A 21,727-nucleotide genomic window follows, 5' to 3' on the forward strand; every position below is an offset into this window, starting at 1 on the left:
TCTTGGCCTTTTGTTAGTTTAATGTAAAACAGTTGCATCACTTTTTACCATTTTGGTTGGCTTGTCTTACAAAAGTGCAAAATACATTTTTTTAAAAGCTGTCTTCTATGTCCTTCTCCCCAAATACTTAACATACAGTGATAATACTAGCTGGTAACAGAGGATTCTGAAAAATGTATCATGGTTTCTGCTTTGAAGGAACTTACCTAGATACGATTTCATGAAATGTTAAGTAAAATATTTAAATAATAATTTAAAGCTTCAGTAAAAAAGTAATGTAAGTCAGTGCAAGATTAATTGTCAAATATATTATAGAGACCAGTAAGTGATACAGTGCCAGCTATCTGGATGCGGGATAAGGGCAATATTATCCTCATTTTTCAGATAAAAGAAGGCTGAAGAACAGAGAAACTTTGGTGTTTGTCTAAAGCACAAGACCTTCATAAGTAGAAGTGCAGGGATCCAATCTGGAATTATTTTTAACATTAACTCAGGTGGACAGAATATCAAGGAATATTCTCAGGAATACTGCACTTAACCTATGTAGTAGGTCCTCGTTAGGTATTTGTTGAGTAAATGAATGGAGGCCCTTTTCTCTCTTGATTTTTCACTCCTTTTGGTGGTTCAGTTAATATTTTTTTAAGCTATATGGATTCTTTTTGGTGCCTTTTGTTGTTGAAATAAGTGTGAAGTCATTACTACTAATACCTGAGTATAGTAGTTAGGCAATACAAGCAAGGAATAGTCCAGATTTATTTTAATTAAATAATTACGACTCCTTAATAATAAATTATATGACATCTAGAATATATTTATTCTAGGTTGTTTAAGTGTTTACCAGTGGACTTGTGCTTTGTGATTGTAAAGAAGTCAGATTAATTATTATGATACCAAATGTTTTGTGCTATATACAATTTGCTCTCAAAATTACATGTTGTAAAAACACATTAGAAATCCTTAAACCAATATTTAACAAAGGCAAATATATGCATATCCACTCTTAGTTTAATCATTAAGTACATAATTAGCCATTTTTCAGAATTTTAATTAATTCAGAATAATTACTTTTTTACAGCTATCAGTATGGATAAGTATACATTTAAGCATATCTTTTAATCTTTAGACAGAAATTTCAGGATATTTTTGAAAGAAGGGAAAAAAAGTAATAATTAGTTACTAAATTTAGTTACAGATTAAAGACAGTAATGTTACCATTACTGAAAATTTGTCCATAGTTTGCAGTTACTACTTGCATACTGCAAAGCTTATTAATTACTGAGTTGGTATACTTTTTTTTTAAGCTTACTTCCTTGATTATAGAACCATTTATCAAACTTGTGGATATATTTGCAAATTTTTAGAACTTGGCATAATATCTGTCTTTCTCTCCTGATTATTAGAATAGAAACATTTGCATTTACTCTGTCCTAGATACTATTTCAGACACTGGAGATATAGCTGTGAGCAAACAGAAGAAAATTCTTGTTCTTATTGAACTTATGTTCTGTGGGTGGGAGTGAAGAAAGCAGAGACAGATACTTAATTTTAAGTAAATAAATATATAATATTTAGATGGTTATAAGTGCCATGAATTAACCAAAAGCTGGTTTAAAAAACAAAACAAAACAAAACAAAACAAAACAAAACAAAACACAACACTGAATCACAGAAGGTGATGAGTGTTCTTTTATGTAGGGTGGTTTTGGAAGGTTTGTGATGACATTGGAGCAGAGACCTGAAACAAGTACAAGCATAAACCATGGGGAATAGACTTTTCCAGGCAAAAGGGGAATCAAGTGTGAAGACTCTGAGGTGAGAGAATGTTTGGCATATTCAGGGAGGAGTAAGGAGATCAGTGTGGCTGGTGTGAGCGTAGGAGATGAGGTCAGAGAGATCAGCTGAGTCTGATGACAGAAGGCATTGCAGGATGTGGTAACTTAAAGTTGGCTAGAAAGCCTTTGGAAGGTTCTGAGCAGATGATGACCTGTTATGATTTAAAAGATCACCTTGACTATTATGAAAAGGATAGATTCTAAGGGAGCAAGGATGGAAGCAAGAATACCAGTTAGATGGCTAATATAATACTCAGGATACTGTGGGTTTACTTTTTAGAAAAATACAGATACACACATGTACGGACAATTTTGTGTAGAACATCAAGGGCCTAGTGTGTTAAGTTTTTACCTATTCTCTTTGTAGTCCTATTAAATGATTCTGAACTCAAAATCTTGACAGAGGAGTAAGGAACTACCCTGACATCAACCTTAACATTGAAGTACTTTTTGAAAAATTACACACACGCAGACTTCACACATACAAAAAATGTAGAAAATAATGAAAATAACATAACACTTACGTACTCATCATCCAACTTTGTCAAATCTTAACATCTTGCCACAGTTGTTTTTTTTTTTTGAAGAAAACTTTAGAAATACACTGAAGTTCCTTGTGTACCCTTCCTTGATTCCATTTACCTTGTTCCTATCTTCATCCAAAGGAAATCTTTCCCCCTATTTTAAGTATTTATCATGTTTGTGCATGTAACTATATATAAATAATATATGATATTTTTCATAGTTTTCTTTCTGCTTCTTTCCAAACAACTTTCTTGAGGTGTAACTGACATATAGCAAAGTATACGATTTGATAAGTTTTGATACATACCATGAGACCATCACCACAATGAAGATAATTTGAAACCATTACCACAGTCAAGATAATAAATATATCCATTGGCCCAAAAAGTTTCCTCATACCCCTTTGGCACCCTCCTTCTGGCTCTCCCTCTACATCCTCCCACATACACATACTCCACCCTACCACCCCCATTTCCCAAGCAACCACTGACCTGCTTTCTGTCACTATACATTAGTTTGGATTTTCTAGAATTTTATGTAAGTAAAATCATACAATATATATTTCTTTTTTGTCTGGTTTCTTTTGCTCTGCGTAAATATTTTGAAATTCATTCATTTTATAATGTGTATCAGCATTTATTTGCTTTTTATTGTTGATATTCTGTTGTATGGTTATATCACAGTTTGTTTATCCATTTATCTGTTGATGGACATTTGAGTTATTTCCAGTTTTCAGCTATTACAAATAAGGCTGTTATGAACATTTGAATACACCAGTTTGTATGTACAAAGAATTTCATTTCTCTTGGATAAATACTTTTGAATGGAATGGCTGAATCATATTCTTTACCTTTTTAGGACCTGCCAAGCAATTTTCCAAAATAATTGCACCGTTTTATAATCCCACCAGTTTCTTCAAATCCTTGCCAACACTTGACATAGCTAGTCTTTTTAATTTTACCCATTCTAATAGATCTGTAGTGGTATCTCGTCATTTTAACTTTCATTTGATTAATGATGTTTCTGTTTTATATTGAATTAATTCAGTATTTTTTTTATTCCATTTTACCTTCTTTCTTGTCTTGCTGTAGCTGTAACTCTTATTTTAGTGGTTATTTTATCACTTATAGTATACAACTTATTATAATTTATCTTCAATTGAGATTAATTATTTCACATATGTTTAAGAAATTTACAACATACTTCTTTTTCTCCCCTCCCAGTTTTTGTGCTATTATCATATATTTTACTTATATATATATATGTATGTTATATACTTCATAATGTTTAAACAGTTACCTTTTTCAAGTGATTTAGATATTAAGGGGAAAAAATCTTAACAATTTCCCTCTATCATTTCCATTTTGGGTGTGCTTGATGCCTTTGTGTAAGCTCATATTTCTATCTGGTATAATTTTCCTTTTGCCTGAAAGACTTCCTTTAACATTTCTTAGAGTGCAGTTCTGCTGGTGATGAGTTCTTTTTGTCTTTTGTGTATCTGAAAAGCTTTCCTTTGGCCTTTGTTTTTAAAAGGAATTTTGCTGTATATAGAATTCTACATTGGTTTTTTCTTTCAGTACTTTAAAGGTGTTTTTGCTGTCTTTTCACTTGCACTGTTTCCAATGAGAAATCTGTTTTATTCTCATCTTTATTCCTCCTTACTATATATGTCTCTTTTCTCTGGGTACTTTTACAGTTTTCTCTTTGCCTCTGGTTTTAAGCACTTTATGATGGGCCTTGGTGGAGTCTTCTGCATGTTTCTTGTGCTTCAAATTTGTTGAGCTTCTTGGGTCTCTTGGTTTATAATTTGCATCAAATTTGGAATTTGGGGGGCCGTTTTTTTTTTTCAAATATTTTTCTGCCCACTCCCATCTCTCTTCTCCTTCAGGGACTCTAATTACATGTATTCTATGCTACTTGAAGTTATCTTGCAGCCCACTGATGCTTTTTAAAATTTTTTTGGATTCTGTTTTCTCTGTGTTTCATTTTGTGTAGTTTCTATTTCTATGCCTTTATGTTCACTAGTCTTAGCAACATAGTGTCTAATCTGCTGTTACTCCATTCAGTGTATTTTTCATCTCACATATTGTAGTTTTCAACTCTAGAATTTTAATATGGGTCTTTTTGAAAAATATCTTCCCTGTCTCTACTTAACTTTTTGAACATATGGAATACAATTATAATGACTGTTTTAGTATTCTTCTCTACCAATTCTAATATCTATGTCAATTCTGGGTCAGTTTCAGTCAATTGATTATTCTCTTCATTATTGGCCATATTTTCCTGTTTCTTTGTATGTCTGGTGGTCTTTGCTTGGGTGACCTTTGCATGGTTAGGTGGTAGGTATTTTTATGTTCCTATAAATCGTCTTGAGCTTTGTTCTGTAATATAGTTAAGTTACTTGAAAACAGCTTGATTCTTTTGGGTCTCACTTTTATGATTTATTAAGCTTGACTGGAGCAATGCCTGGTCTAGGGCTATAATTTCTACATTACTGAAGTAAAAACCTTTCTGAGTGCTCTACCCAATGCCCTGTGAACTAAGATTTTTTCCAGTTTAGCTGGTGGGAACAGACACTGTTTCCAGCTTTGAATGAGTGCTGGGCACTATTTCTTCTAATTTTCTTGGATGATTTTTTTTTTTTCTCCAGCTTTAGGTAGTTTCCTCACATACATGTTGTGGTCAGTTCCCTGCCAGATACTTGAGGGTTGAATGGTTATCTTTAGCATTCTCTTTCTCTATGGCTCTCTCCTCTCCAGTACTGTGTTCTGCAAACTCTGCAGAAGCAGAAGTCCATTATTATATTTTGAAACTGTGAGTAGTATAGGTTTAACAGTTTTCTTCTCTGGGATAAGAAAACATTAGCATTAAGAAAGATTTTGTGATCAAATTTTGAAACTAAATGAAAAAGCTGAAATTGTTACTATTGTAATAATTCACTGCAGAACATTAACGTGGCTTTTATAGAAACTTGGTCAGCCTAGTCTCCATAGCAGTGGTGACACAGAGCTTGTTGAGTCACAGATTTCTGGGACTCACCTGAAAGATTCTGATTCAGTAGATTTCAGGCCACATTTGGAAAGATACTGCTGTACAGAAAGTCTGTTCTGGTTCCATAGGTAGCATAAATACAAATAAAGAAAAATCAGACATGAACTTTGTTGAAGTAAAATATGACTTTCATGATTTTACTAGAAGAAATAATAAAATACTTGAGCTATCTACTTTTTAATTTTTTTAAAGAAAAATTTAAAGGGAGAAGCAATAGAAAAGAGGGAATGAAGAGAAGAGAGAAGTGAAGATAATAGAAGTTAGGAGAAAAAAGATTAGACAGAAGCAAGGCCAGGCAGGTAGAGAATGGAAGAGGAGTTAGGAGAGTAGATTCCAAAATGAAGGCAATTAGAAGGTAAATGGTTTTAGGTTGTTATGACTTTAGAGGAATTTAAACTTAAATTTTCCCTTGAAATATTCATGAGCTGATAAATCAGGATTTAAGATTTTTTTTTTTTTTAAATAGATATAATACCTATGCCTCTACTCTAGTTGTCATAGGTACTGTAGAACCTCAGGGAGGAAATTAAATCTGAGACACCATCATTTATAAGACATACCATTATTTTGTGTACCTCTAAGAGACAAAAATGCTGCCAGTTAAATAATGCTTTTTTAAAATCATCTATTTTAAGACATTCCAATTTCAGAGATGTTAAAATGTTGGAAAGATGTTGTGTCCTAAAATTGATGAAATACAGTATTTAGAAAAGCTTCTACCTTTCTACTCCACCTCTGTCTTTTCCCAATCTCTTCTTAGTATTTATACTAGCATATTTAGTATGTTCTGTTTTTTCAATATTATCCTTCAGGGTTGGCTCAGGTCTCACCTACTTCATGAGGCCTGTCTAGATCCTTACAGTAAGATGTTTCAGGTCTCCTTTGTGCATGTTTCTTATTCCGCTTTCGATTTTGACTATTTCTCCTTAATAGAGAATCAAAAGCAGAATAGTAGTTAAGTAGTCCTGCTTTCTCTGTATCATCTGTTAACATTATACCATCTGCCCTGAGCAGTAGGCCTAAATCTTCTTTCTTGTTCTTCTTGCTCTACGTATATTTTTTAAATCCTTTTTATTGTTCTTAACATTTTTCGCCAGCCTCCGCTCATTCTGGGCTTTTACTTTACTTACATGGTTCTCCTTGTTTCACATCACTGTTTTGTATTCATCCTCGTTCACACGCCTTTCTTTCCATTCCTTTTTTAAAAAAAAAACAAGTCTCTGAACTTACAGCAGACCTTACACATCATATTAGATTTTTAAGAAGGAAGTTTTCTTTCTTATCAGATTAACTTTTTTTATAGTGTCAGAATTTTTACTTTTTTAGAAACTCTGTTTTGAAAAGGATCTTCCTAACAATACAGTCCCTGCTATGGCATCATACAAGTATTGTCTCTAAACTCAGCTCGCATCCCTGAAGTGTCACTATCTCCAGTATTCCTTTTTGTAACTGTTACGAACTCCAAGATTGCTTTCTCGTGGGTTTCATTTCCTCTTTACTGTTTTGTGCTCATATGTCAGAATAAATTCCAGAAAGTAGTTCCTTTCATTAGTTGTTCCAACTAATGAAAGATGAAATATTTCATACGGTAGTGACTTATGTTTTGCTTTCCTCTGGAAGAGTTCTAGCTGGTTTCTTGACAGTTGGAGATCTCTGTTGTCGTTGGACCACTGCTTTGCCACTTTGTGGAGAGTATACTATTCTTTTCTAAAAATATTATTAAAACTTTTTACTGTGAAATGTAACATACATGGTGTAAAATGCATTAAGCATAAATATACACCTAAACAAATTATACCATGAACATTCATGGAACCACTACACAGATCAAGAAATAGACAATTACCAGCAACCTAGAAGTTCCTCATAGCTTCTTCCCACTTACAAACTCCTTCCCCCCAACAAAAGTAATCACTGTCTTGATTTATATGGTAACTACTACTTGTCTCTTCTGTTTGGTTTTACCGCCAGCATGTGTCATTAAGACTATAGTTTATTTAGTCTGGTTTTGAACATTATATAAATTGAATTAAATAGAAGATAGCTTTTGTATTTGGCTTGAGATTTACCTATGCTGTTTCCTGTAGCATTGGTTAATTCATTTTCATTGTTGTATATATTCCATTGTATGAGTTTACTGTAGTGTGTCCATTCTATTGTTGATGTATGTTTGGGGTGTCTTGGTTTCTGTTACAGTTGCGATTAACATTCTTGAATGTCTTTACTGGTACACATGTGCATGCACTTCTGTTGAGTATATTCCTAGGACAGGAATTGCTGGTTCATTGGGCATCTTTATTTTCAACTTTAGTAGATAATGCCAAACTATCTTCCAAAATAATTGTATTAGCTTTACACTCCTTCCAGCAGTAAATACAGGTTCCTGTGGGTGCCACATCTTCACCAATATTTAGTGAAGTCAGACTTTAATTTTAGCTGTTCTGACGGGTGACTAATTATCATTTAATTTACATTTACCTGATTATTAGTGAGATTGAGTACCTCTGTGAAAAGTGCCATTTAGGGTATCTGCCCATATTTCTACAGCTTGTTTGTCTTTTTCTTATGCTCTTGTGATCTTAGGTCTTTATTCTGCTGATGACCCCTTTATCAGTGTTTGTGTTGCAGTTATCTTCTAACACTCGTGGTTAACCTCTTCACTATCTTAGTTGTATCCCTTGATGACTGGCAGTTCATTTAATGTAATACAGTTGAGGTTATCAGTCTTTCATGGTTGACGCTTTTATGCAACATTTAAAAGGTCTTTTGTACCCCAACATTATGCAGATACTCTTCTGTTATTTCATTTTTCATGTTTAGGTCTACCATTCATCTGGTTGATTATTGTGTATGGTGTGAGATGATGTATATAGTTGTTTTTTGTTTTGTTTTTCCATCTGGATACCCAAATAATCAAACACCATGTTTTGAAAAAAATCATCTTTCCTAGTACTGCCACTTTTGTCATAAATCCAGTACATACATGTTTGGGTTGTTTAGGGGCTGTTTCATTGGTGTATTTGTCTATTCTTTCACTGATACCACACTGTCTTAATTACTATGGCTTTATAATCAGTCAATATCTAATAGAAGTTCTATTATCTTTTTCTTCAAAAGTTAGTTTCAGTCCTTTATATGTATTTTCATATACATTTTAGAATCAGCTTGTCACATTCCACCAATATAAAACAAAGAACCTTTTTCAAATTTATTCTAATTTATTGAATCTAGATAATTGAATCTAGATGATTAAATCTGTAGATTCAGATTTTATTGAATTTATAGATATTGGATCTGTATATTAAATAGATTTATTAAATCTGTCTGTCAAAGTGACATCTTTGCACTACTGAGTCCTCCAATCCATGAACGTGTTCTATCAATTTATTATTTTTGTTACACTTATATATGATGCTAGATTTAAATTACTTACATTTTATGTAGAATTTTTGCATTTTGTTCATAAGTGTGTGAGACTGATCTGATTTTTTTTCTTTTGCCTACTCTCCTTGTTGAGTTTTGGTATCAAGATTTGCTATCATGAAATGAGTTAGAGAATGTTCTCTCCATCTCTTAAATAGTTAGTGTAATTTCCTTTAAATCTTTGGAAGAATTGGCCAGTGAAGCCCTCTGTGCTGGTTTTTGTTTTTTGGTTTTGATTTTATGTATGTGTATGGGGAGGCACAGGAGTTTGAAAATACACATTTAATTTCTTCAATAAGTATGACTATTCGGATATTTATTTATTGTCAGCTTTGGTAAGTTACAGTTTTCTAGGAATTTATCCATTTCATGTGACTTATCTAGTTTATTGGTAGAAATGTGTTTATAATATTCTCTTGTTATCTTTTTAATATCTGAAAGATCAGTAGTGATAACCCCTTTTTAAAAGTTTTGATTTTGGTTATTTTTACCTTCTCTATTTTTTAAAACTACTCTCAATGAGGCTTACCAATTTTATTAGTCTTCCAACACTGAAATCTTAATTTTTTTAACTGATTGTATGCTTGTTTTTTCTATTTCATGAAATTTATGTTGGCATCTTTATTATTTTCTCCTTTCTACTTTCTTTGTATTTATTCTTGGTGTTTGTTTTCTAAGTTCTTGAGATGACTGTTTATTAATTTTCAGCCTTCCTTCTTTTCTAGTAAATATACATTTAGAGCTATAAATTTCGACCTACTGCTTCATCTACCTATAAGTTTTAGTATGCATTATTTTTCTAATTCAGTTCAAAGGATTTTTAATTTCCAGTGTGATTTCGTCTTTGCTTTGTGGATTATTGTTAAGTGTTTTTCTTTGTTTCCAGACATACAGTGTTCCTAGGTATATTTTTATTAATGATTTTCAAGTTTAATTTTATTATGATCAGATTATATGGTCTGTGTGATGTCAATATGTTTTTAATTTGTTGAATCTTACTTTAAGACTCAGTATATTATCATTTTTTGTAAATGGTCTCTTCGGGTTTTTTTAATGTGTATATTCTCAAATTGTTTTACACAGTTCCTAGCACAAGTTTGTGTTAATATTATTGTTTTCTCTACACCTTACTTGCATCCTTTTGTCCATTTGTTCTATTCAGTTACTGAAAGAGGTGTTAAAGGCTTTTATTACGACTGTGGATTTGTTTATTTCTCTTTGTGTCAGTTTTTGCATTATATATAGTGGCTATATTATTAGGTATACCCAACTGTAGAATTGCATATTTCTGGTGAAGATATTATAAAGTGATTTTCTTTATTTTTAGTAATGTAGCTTTAAGGTCTATTTTTTATGATATTAGTATTGCTGCAGTAGGTTTTCTTTGAGGGTTAAATTTACATGGTTTATCTTTTTTATCCTTTTACTCTAAACCATCTGTATTTGTGGCTTAGATCTGTTTCTTGAATTTTGTATTTTTTCCACTGTGAAGATCTTTATCTTCTAACAGAAACTTTTGTTCTCTTTATATTTAATGTCACTGTTGATTTGTTTAGGTTTAAATTCTCCACTGTATTATGTGTTTTTCTTTGTTCCTTTTGATCTCTGTTTTCACTTTCTTTTGGACTGATCTTGTATTCTTTTTTAATCCAATTGTTCCTCTGTTAGTTTTGGAATTACATAGTCTTATACTAGACATTACAACATATATCCATAAAAAATAGATTACACAGGTACCTTGAAATATTTTAGTGCTATGTGTGACCTCCAAGTTAAATGCTATTTTTATATATTTTAATTTTATATATAAGTTTTAAACCCACAAGACATTATTATTACTGTTTTTGTATAGTTACTGGTCTTCTAGATATACCCCCATTTTTACCATTTTTAATGCTTCTCATTTCTTTCTGATCTTCAATTTTATATTGGATTAATTATTGTTCTTTCTGAGAGATACCATTTAGTATTCCTTTTACTCTGTATTTACTGGTGACAAATTCCCTCAGTTTTCTAGTTGTTTGAATGTCTTTATCTTACCTTTGGTCTTGAAGGATATTTTTTGCTGGATATAGAATTTTAGGTTGACATGCTTTGAATATATTATTCTTTATATTCTTCACATACTGGCTTTAGAGAGATCTGCAGTCATTGTTGAACACTTAAAATGTGGCTAATTTGAATTGAGATGTGCTGTGAATGTAAAGTATGTGCTAGATTTCTAAGACTGACTACAAATGAAAGCATGTAAAATATTTCATTAATAATTTTTATACTGATTACATGTTAGAATAATACTTTGGATGCATTGGGTTAAATAAAATATATTATTAAAACTAATTCACCTATTTCTTTTTACTTTTTTAATGTGGCTATCAGAAGATTTACAATTATGTCGTATATGGCTCACACTTGTGGCTTGTATTGTATTTTTGTTGGATAGTGTAGCTACATGGTAAAGCAGTTGAGACACGTGCTCTGTAGCCTGGATTTGATTTCTGGCTCTACTTTTTACTAGAAGTTTAATCCTGGGCAGTTTTCTTAATTTACTTTAATTTCGTATCTGTAAAAGGAGAATAATATCTATTTCAAAAATAAATTGTGAAAGTAAAACAAGATGAAGAGAGTAAAGCACTTAGCACAATGTACAACTTCAGTAGTGATAAAGATTTAGCCATTATTTGTGTTTTTGTTAGTATAGTATAGTGTGAGATTTTATAGTTCAAAGGGTATTTTCTTTCTCTCCCTTAGCACTTTTCTCTTCACCTATAGTAATAGAGTTCTTGAAGCCGGACTATAATTTGGGGACTTAACATATGTACAAATTTATAAGAGGATGAATATGTCACAGGCAAATACTCATTGGCTGCAGAGACTTCTTAATGCTTCTCCAAGATAATGTTGGGTAAAATATCTCTGTGAACTATGTAGCAAGTGTATAACCAAGCATTACAACTTTAGACAAGAATCACACAGCCAAGAGATGATGGTATGTTGGAAGCGATATTGTTCCAGGACTTGAGAACTGGGCCGTAGTCCTGATTCTGCCACTGCCTTCAGCTGGAGTTAAATTTCTTTATTGTAAAATCGTGAGATTGAATTGAGTGATCACATAGGCCCCCTAGGGTTCTATGATTTTTTTTTTATGTATTAATGCTTACGTATCATATATTTTTAATCTACAGCCCAGTTAGCCTTAGGTTTCCCAGCTCACACTGGAAGGATAAGAGTGGACATAGGGTTAAAGGAGGAGGCACAACTTTTTGATTCACACCCAAAATCTTACAAGATGCTTCAGGTTGTACTAAACTATTTTTTTCAGAATTGGCTTTAATTTAGTAGAATAAAATAGATATTTTAGGTTGTATTAAGGTACCATATAGACAGGAATTATGGTTATAGTTTACTGTTGGACTTGTAAGAATAGCTGGGTTTTAACTCCAGCTTTGCTGCTAGATAATTAAGTAAATCCTGAACAAGTTTTGTTTGTTTTGATTTCTCTAAATGTAATAATGTGGGATGTAATAATATGGAATATTACACCTTACACAGAGTAGGCACTTGAAAAATTAAAGAAATCAATACTTTTTGCTCTACTATATAGGATTTACATTAGTGTTTGTGAAGATACACTAGAGGAAAATAATTTAAAATATTATATGAATAGAGATCTATAATTTTAAAATAAGCATCCATACAAAGATCTTTATTACTAATTTTGTTTAAACTGTCAAAGAATTCAGGTTTTCATGTTCTTCAAAGTATAGACCATTGAAAAAGGTGAAAAGCTCCCCAGTTTATTTTATGAAGCTAGCCCGACCTTAAACCTGTTAGAGGTTAAACCTCATTAAGATAGTATTGGTACACACACAGTTCATGTATGCGCACACACATACTCACACAGATGTGTATACATACCTATGCTGAAATTCCAAATAAAATGTTAGCAAATTGAATCCAATAGTGTATTAAAAAATTACATATATTGACCAGAAAGGGTTTATCTCAGAAGTATAAAGATGGCTGTATAGTATGAAACTTGCCCATAATTTCTTGTATCAGTACATCAGAGAAAAATTTATGATTATGCCAGTAGATGACTTTTCAAAGAGGAGAAAATCATGTAATAAAAATCCAGCAACTTCACTCAGAAATGTGAAGTAGAACAACAATGAGATAATACGTAGTACTGGCACTATGTAGGGAAATGGGCACTCAGACTTTAGTGGTAGTGTGAATTGTTCAGTCTTTTGGGGGAAAACTGATAATAGCTATTGAAACAAAAATGTGCATTATCCTTTGAGTACTCTCCATTTTGGGAATCATTCCTATGAAATATCATATAATAGTACATACCAGAATACTAATATGTACTGTTACAGTATATTAAGATTTATAGTCAAGTACATTTGTTTCATGGTTTGTAATAACTAAAAACTGGAAACAATATGAATGCTGATCACTGGAAGAGTGATGGAATAAATTATATTACATCAATACTATGGAATATGGTGCAATTGTTGACTCAGAGGGATATCCATGATGATATTGTAAAGTTGGGATGTGGAATGATAAATTATAGATTATTGGGCATAATGTAACTCATTTTTTTTTTTTTTAAAGAAGGGCTGTATATGCTAATGATTGTATGAGCAATGAGAAACTTGTGGAAGGACTGGGTTAAGAGAGATGGTGGGATTGATGGAGTGGGGAAATCATTAAGTTTTCTTGATATGTTTCTTCAGTGTTTGATTTATAATAAAAAGCATTTCTACCTTTGTAATCATCATATAATGAAGGAAAGAATGCTAAATAAATTCAAAGTATGAGGGATGTGAGTTCTGAAGAAGCTGGATTTGGTTAGGGATATTAAAAAAATAGAAAAGTACTATGCATACTATCTGTTGTAGAGAACAGTTGTAATCATTTCCATTCAAGGCTATTATCACAAATCACCCCTGAAAGTAAAGATACTTTATACTAAGAGATGGTGGCTTTACTGATTTTTTTTTTCTTTTATAGCAACTCCGCTCCAATATTCGAGAAATGGAGAAGCTCTGCTTGAAGGTTCGAAAGGATGACCTGGGACTTCTGAAGAGAATGATAGATCCTGTTAAAGAAGAAGCATCAGCAGCAACAGCAGAATTTCTCCAACTCCATCTGGAATCTGTAGAAGAACTTAAGAAACAATTTAATGATGAAGAAACTTTATTACAGCCTTCTTTGACCAGATCCATGACTGTTGGTGGTAACTTACTAAGTCTTATTCTTGATCATAATATAGTAATGCAGTTAATTAAAGTTCATCTCCTTGTATTCATATTGCAAATTATATATAAATCTCCAGGGATCACCTCCTATTTCAGTGTGCTGAATTCTTGGATCCTGAGTGTACCTGGAAATGCATATCCTACAAGTTTTAGAGGGTAAAAAAAGTTGAGGCTATGCTGTATAGTGTGGAACTTTAAGGCTTCAAGTACCTATTGTGCATATTTTAAAAAATAAATTTTAAAATATTTCCTAAGAAGAATGTCATCCTTGTCTGCATAGTACTCCTCCCTCATCTCCAGGTGCAGGGGTAGCCTAGGCCAGCATGCTTCTTTCTTAGGCATTTTGATTTTCAGAGGGGTGTTAGATCTATCTCCCAGAAGAATATGCATTAGGGATCATGCCATCAACTTTTATCAAGTTACACTGTAAGAAACAGACCCGTGAAACTTGTCATTATATCTCTTCTAAGGACATAATTAATAATTGTTGACTATATTATATAATGTCTTTATGAAAAACCCAGAAAAAAATTCTTGGTTTACTGCATAATAGTACTTCATAGCAGTTGACTTTTTTTTTTTTTTTAATCTTACGGGTATTGAATGGCATAACTGATAAGGTTTCTCTACTTGAATTGTCTATTAGAATGCTTAAATCCAAATTTTTTAACTTCCAAAAGCCAAGATTTTGAACTCTCCTGGCTTTATTTTATAATTGCTGCCCCTGTTTTTTCTTTATTGTTTTAGAGTTCTCTTTTTAATTTATGCCTTCTTATTACATAAATATTTTATATATATTTTAAGCCACTTTAAATCTTTATGGAAAAGGTGGGGTATAAACCAATTACAAATTAGAACAGAATCTGAGAGATGTTACACCTGCCCAGTTTTCCCCTTTTCATTTACCTGAGAGGCTTCTATACCACTCCCTGTCTTTAAAACCAGATTATTTTTAACATCGTATTTTCAGTACCAATGATCCAGTAATTTACAGGGAAATTTTTTAAAAAAGGAGAAACATTTAGGTCATCACCCAGAATTTCTGGGTAATCTTGCTTTTATTGTCTCCTTAGTATCTAGCACCTTGTACCTGCTGTGCTTGGCACATAGTGGACCATTAATAAATGTTTTAGAAATACGAATGAATAAATATCTTTTTAGAGACAGTTTTATAATTTTAGATTTACTGTAATCACTTTACTTTGTATATAACCACTATCTAAAGTATTGTTTTGGGGAGAAGGAAATGTTAGCACTCAACCTTGGTTGAAGAGTATTGGGGAAGAATGCTTTTTGACAATTTGTAGTTACTGTTTATATCATCTTGTTTGTATATAATTGTCACCATCGTAATGATGAGGGTGAATGCTGTTCTTATCATTTAGTTCGAACTTATACTTTATGTGCATGTATAGAGAAACAAGGCTTTATAATTTCCATGAGATTAAGGGGCCATTATCTGTGAGACACTGATAGTTGTGATGGAAGTTATAACAGTTAAGATGCTGAATTTTCTGGAGTCACTGGCATCAGTCTCTTTTGTCACTTAGTTTTAAATTGCTCATCACCAGCAATTCCATAGCAAACTAAAATTTTGAGTTTTATCTGAGTATTCTAATACTTGCTTTAATTTGCATTTTACTATTGCATTGTTTGTGTTTCTCCCAGTAGGATTGTTTGGGCTCAACAAACTTGGGTTTATATATCATCAGAGGAATTGGGTGATTAATAGAAAAAGGCAGTTTGCCCACTTTGCTGATAACTAACTTTCTCTGTAGGGAGCTGATCAGTGTTTTAAAAAAACATGTTGGCAAAATTTGAGGAAACGTATATAAAGGAAATGAAGATTGTGGCAGAGGAGGTGAAATTTGTTTTCCATCTCTGTTGATTCTCAAACTTCTCAATTCATGGAACACCAAATTAGCTACAGAATTAATCACTTGCCATTGGGAGAAGCTACAGAATTAAATCTCTGTATCTAGTGCTGATTTGATTGAGATAGTCGTTCCATTTATAAAATCAAATACCTAAGTTATAGCTAAAACAACGTGTACAGTTTCAAATTCTGTGTGATCTGCTGGTTAGATTGTGCTTTAACTTTGAATCCATTGCCAGCATTAAGCAGTTAAAATTAACTGTCTCACCCAGTGCCTGAGTATTTCACCAAATGTGAGAGTTTCTACTAGGTTGCCTTAAATCCAGAAATATTATTAGCAAATAATTGAGAGGATGAGAAAGAGGAGAATAATGAAAAGAAAGCAACTAATTTACGTAAGACTTTAATATTGGGGTAGGCATTGGTTTTGCTCCATGTGTGGACTTCTAGCTATAGACTCTTTTGTCATTCTACGTGTTTTTATCCTGTGCTCTGTGGTTTCTTTCTTATTTTTGCTTTAGTTACTCATAATGGTAGTGATGACCTATACAGAAAAAAAAAGTGTTTGATTTGCATAGAAGTTAAGTGCCTTAAAATACTTTTTCCTTTAATAATTCAATCCGATTCTAAATAAAGTATTTGGAAACATCAGCAGAGATTCAGGAGCAATGTTGCCGCATTTCCATGAGTGAAATCAAAATGCAAAAATAGTTTTTCATTTACAGATAGAAATAACAAGTAGAATGGGATGTTTTATGTTCTCAAGAGAATGAAAGAAGCTTATTAAGTTCAAGGGAGAGCTGTGATGATTTTGCTATTACTTTTGTCCAGATTCTGAGAGTTGCTAAAGCAGATCTTCTCTGCCAGTCTTGCTTGATCTCAGAAACTCCCTTCTGTCTCTCTTGCGTGTCTAGTTTCATTTTTAACATATTCCTTCCTACCAAGAGAGGTGATGAGCATACAAATTTGATTTGTATTTAGAAAGTTATATCGGGTCATACAGAGCAAATCAGTGCTTCTCTCCTTTGTCTTTCTCACTCCCCATCCAGCACATATACTTCACAAGTGCAGTGGAAACAGAATCTTATTACATTTTATACATATATTCACAAAAGAAAAGAATCTAATCTTAAAACTGCTGGGAACTTCAGGCCAGCATACTGAATTTGATGAAATAACCAGATTTTATCACAGGAATATATACACATATATTGAACAGTTTTGCAAATCATGTAATGCTTCTGTGTATTATTTAGAAGGTGTGTTTTCTATTGGTTTTAATTATTTTCTTAAAAATCCTCCTTTGCAGCTAAGTTAAGCCATGACTTAGAAGTCATTTTGTTTTGATAGGTAGGTTTATGTAGATGATCAATAAAATAATTTCACTCATGTTAACACTGTCAGAACATGAAAGAATTCAAGAAATGCCTTTGAATTAACCTAGATTTATAATGGAATTTTTCCTGATGTAGTTAAATTTAGTGGAAATTCCTTAATATTACATTGTAGTTCTTATTAGAATCATTACTCTTCATAAAGTGTGGAGAAAGGTCAAGGGAGGGCAGGGAAAGAATATGTTTAGACACAGAGAGAAGGGAAAAGTCTTATATCTGTGTTCTTTGAAAAACACTGATGAGTGATACGTATGTGCCACATGCCCTTCACACTTGAGTCATTTGCAGGTGGATGGAGCTGAGATTATGTCATAAAACACAATAGCAACTTTGACTGATGTGGACAGTATAAAAATTCTTTTTAGCCATCCTTCCTGCAGCTATAATCTGGCTCAGTGTTTTGCCTCATTATGTCTGTAGCAACTTGTAAAAGTTCAAAGTCAATGGATGAGCACTAAGTTAATGATTTTTAATGTAAGCTGGAATACATGAATTATGGAAGTTGTAGAAATTAAAGGGTTTCCTTTCTTAATTGTTAGTCATGCTTCAAATTGATTTGTGATGTTCTGAGTTGTAAGTTTACAGCAGGATTTTCCATGGAAGAGAACAGATTTCTTTGTTCTAAAACTCTTTTTGAACTAAGATGCATACGCAGTTTGGTTTCAAGTGAAACGTAAATGACTTAAACATTTCTTATTTTTCACTGAGGGAAATCTTTTGTTTGCTTAAAATGTCAAACATTTCCCATCACCTCATTCTTCAGATCAAGAATTTATGTATGGTAATCTCTCCTCATTTTGTTATATAACCTAGCATACTTCATTGGAATCCTCTCTAAAAGTACAAAAGTTACGGCTTAAAAAAATCTTTACAGTGATGTAATGTTTATAAAGTTCTTCTTTACATCTGACCTGTTAATGATAAAAATTATTATTCATCATCCTATTAAAGAAGTTGGAGTTCTTATTGCAAAAGGAATATTCAGCAGAAGAAAGGTCTTAGAGTAATTAATCACTTTGATTGAAGTGAAAATGAAAGACCAGTCTTTAACTGGCCTGCAAGTTTCCTCCTAACCAGTATATAATAGACAGTATATAATGTCTTATACTTGTAACTGTATGTCTTTTACTTTATGCTTTGGGAAAACCAAACTGCTATATTGTTTTTTCTTTGAGGACCTTTTTCATGCTGGTTTCTCTATCTAGAATTTGCCTTCCTTTCTTCTTTGCTTAGTAAGATCACCTTTTTAAGGAAACTGTCCCATAAATTGCACACCAGACCAAGTTAGGTCAGATGTCACCGCTAGCTTAGAACTCCCATAAATACTGTATGTGTATCTATATCTATTTATCTAGGTATCAGTGCACTCTTATTATTTTAGGATTGCCTCTTTGTATGTCTACTGTTCTAAAATGTAAGTTCCTTGAGAGCAGTTACTTTGTATTCTTGACTTTTTTAATCCCTGGTACTCAACACAGTGCATAATGGGTGCTGAGAAAATATTAAAGTGGTAGGTATTTGGAGCTTGCAGTAAGGAAGACAAAAAGAAAGTACCTTCAGATCTCTTTTTTCCATTTCCACTGCCACTATCCGAGAGTCATCATCATTTTACACCAGACACATTGCCTCCCAACTGGTTTTTCACTCTAATTTTTTCGCCTTTGAACTCCATCCTTAATTTGTTCTTTGCATTATAGCTGTGATTACCTTTCTAAATCTGAAATCTGATTATGGCACCCTCAGCTTTCCAATAGTCTCCAACTCCTTTTAATAGTGAATATTGATCTTTTGAGAAAGACAAAACTCTTTAATGTAGTTTCCATTGCCATCAGTGATGTCACCCTAGATTTTCCACCTCAACCTTTGCTTTCTCTTGTCATAGTTCTATGCTTCAGCTCTACTGACTCCTTTCAGTTCCCAAACTTATCCACATATTATTCTCCCGGGCCTGAGTATTCTCTCCTTCCCCCTCCACCCTTGCCCCAGTTCTAATGTATAGTTTCCAAGGCTTCAGCTTCAGAACCTTCTCAGACCACTCTTGCTCCATGAGTCTGGGTTGAGTATCTCTCTTCTGTGCTCCTCTAGCATTCAATTCTTACCCATATCATAGTTCTTATCAGAATGTAATGTATTTGCCTGCTAACGTGTCTGTATCGCACATTAGATGGTAAGTTCCATCAGTGATAGCAGCAGTGACAGTGGCAGTAGCAGTAACTATTAACCACCTGTGCTTGATATATAAGCCAGGCACAGTACAAAATAAATATCACCTTATTTTACAAATGAGAAAATAAGTCAGAGATGACATGCCTCCCCAAGTCAAAGAGCTAGTCAGTAGCCAAACTAGGATTATAACCCAGGTCTTTCTGACCAGGCCCATATTCCTAACCACTCTGCTTTGTTGACTCCCTGAAACTATTTTACGGTTTACCTTGGCACGCTTATTGGCACATCATAGGCATTTTATAAATATAAGTTTAATGAATGAATGATTGGTAAAACCAACAGAAGGAAATAAAGACTTGAAGGTGGAGTTTGGAGTGTCAGTTAATTCATCTTTATAGCAGTGTTTGATGAGGAAAGGCTTAGTGGGTTGATGGCTTTTTAAAATTCAGAAAAGCCATAGAAGCAGTAGAGGCATGAGCCAGAAAAATTACTCTGAGGAGAAGGGTGATGGTATGGACAGAAAGATACATATGGTAAGAGGTGTTAGTTTGATGACAAATTTATTGTTAGCAAAAATGACTGATTTTCATTGCTAAAAACACATCACTTCCCTACTTAACAACATCTTGTGGATCTGATCATTATTACTAAAATAGCCAAAGAAAAGATTAATTAATTAGCAATGAAAAGTGTTAAGCTTACTTCTACTGGGTATCTCTTTATGGAACATTGGCCAAATAAAATAGTTCTACTTTGGCTACTTCCACATCTAGCCCTAATTATTCAGATTGCTAGGTAGTATTTGTGGCCATTTTTTAAGATGACTTCATAGAATAATTAAAGAAAAAATATTTGTTAGCTAACCTGCCCATAGATAAATCAATTTACTTTTAGCCTGAATTCGGTTAATAAGCATTTCACGTGGTAATTGTTTTATGGAATTGATTTATGCTATCGTCTTTCTAAAAAAGCAGATAAACTCTAAACATGAGGCTATGTTCATCCAGGAACATTTCACACTGCTGAAGATGAAGCTGATCCTCAGAGTATGACTCAGATATATGCGTTACCTGAAATTCCTCGAGATCAAAATGCTGCAGAATCATGGGAAACCTTAGAAGCGGTATGTTAAAAGTTACTTTCCTTTTGGTGGCTGTGAGGCATGAAAGTAACTTTCCTTTCTCTCTCTCTCTTTTTAAGGACTTAATTGAACTTAGCCAACTGGTCACTGATTTCTCTCTCCTAGTGAATGTAAGTATATAACTGTTTTTAACTCAGAGATATTACATTAATAGGATAAGAGGCTTTTTATCAATTGCTAGGCTTTTGATTAGAATTTTAATAGAATTTACAATTTTTAAGACTGGTATTGAGACATGGACAGAAGTCTAACTGTCCTCAAATTCCAGTTCAATTCAAAAAAATTGTATTAAGCACTTTTTATATAAAAGGTACTGTCTTAGATCCTTGGCATTGGGGTTCTGACAAGATTGGATAAAGCAATAAATGAAACTTGCTCTCTGCCTTTAAGGATTTACAGTAGGTGACCATAAGCTTGGACTCCAAAAACAGATTTCAAGCATGGTTGTTAAATGCAAAAATAAGGTATGAAAAGAAGTATCAGCTCCAAGGAAAAGCATTTAATTCCAAGGGAGGGAGGCAGAGTTGTGAGGTAGAAGCATTAAGCAAAGCGTCACAAGATAGGCAGCATTTGCTTGAGCCTTGAAAATCGAGTAAAATTTCCACAGCTGGGAAGGAAGGGTTGCATTTAAAGATATCTAAACAAAAGACATGGAGTAGAGAGCCTTTAGCCTTTCAGGAATCACAAGTATTACAGCTTAACCAAAGTATAAGGTACCATGGGCAAACTAAGCCGAGAGATTGAGATCTGTTGAAGGCCATACTGAAGAATTTGAACTTTACTTTATAGGCATTAAGGAGCTAGTAGACTTTTGAGCAGATGAGAGTGATGTGGTCCAGTCTGTGCTTCAAAAAGAAGCATTGTTAGCAGTGTGAATAATGGTCTTGGGGAGGAGGAGATTATAGGCAGAAGGACTACATAGGAGTCAGTTGCAGGAGTTCAGTGAGAGCAATGGCAGTACAAGTATAAAGGTAAAGGACAGCTAAGAGGTATTTCTGGGGTAGACTTAGTAGAAATTGCAGAAAGATGGAAGAGTCAAAGAAAATAAA

At 33.1% G+C, this 21,727-nt stretch overlaps 1 protein-coding gene across 2 annotated transcripts in view; it reads left to right on the forward strand.

Annotated features, from left to right (window-relative positions):
• The window catches only part of STX17 (syntaxin 17), a 62,126-nt gene that overhangs the window by 20,459 nt on the left and 19,940 nt on the right, over window positions 1–21,727 (forward strand). For both annotated transcript variants that reach the window (XM_074361908.1, XM_074361909.1), the window contains exons 4-6: window positions 13,854–14,079; window positions 20,545–20,660; window positions 20,738–20,788. In XM_074361908.1, coding sequence (XP_074218009.1) covers window positions 13,854–14,079; window positions 20,545–20,660; window positions 20,738–20,788 — 393 coding nt within the window. The remainder of the gene's footprint in view (window positions 1–13,853; window positions 14,080–20,544; window positions 20,661–20,737; window positions 20,789–21,727) is intronic.

The sequence above is a fragment of the Camelus bactrianus genome, chromosome 4 (assembly GCF_048773025.1).
Source record: "Camelus bactrianus isolate YW-2024 breed Bactrian camel chromosome 4, ASM4877302v1, whole genome shotgun sequence".
In the NCBI taxonomy this organism is placed as follows: Eukaryota; Metazoa; Chordata; class Mammalia; order Artiodactyla; family Camelidae; genus Camelus; species Camelus bactrianus.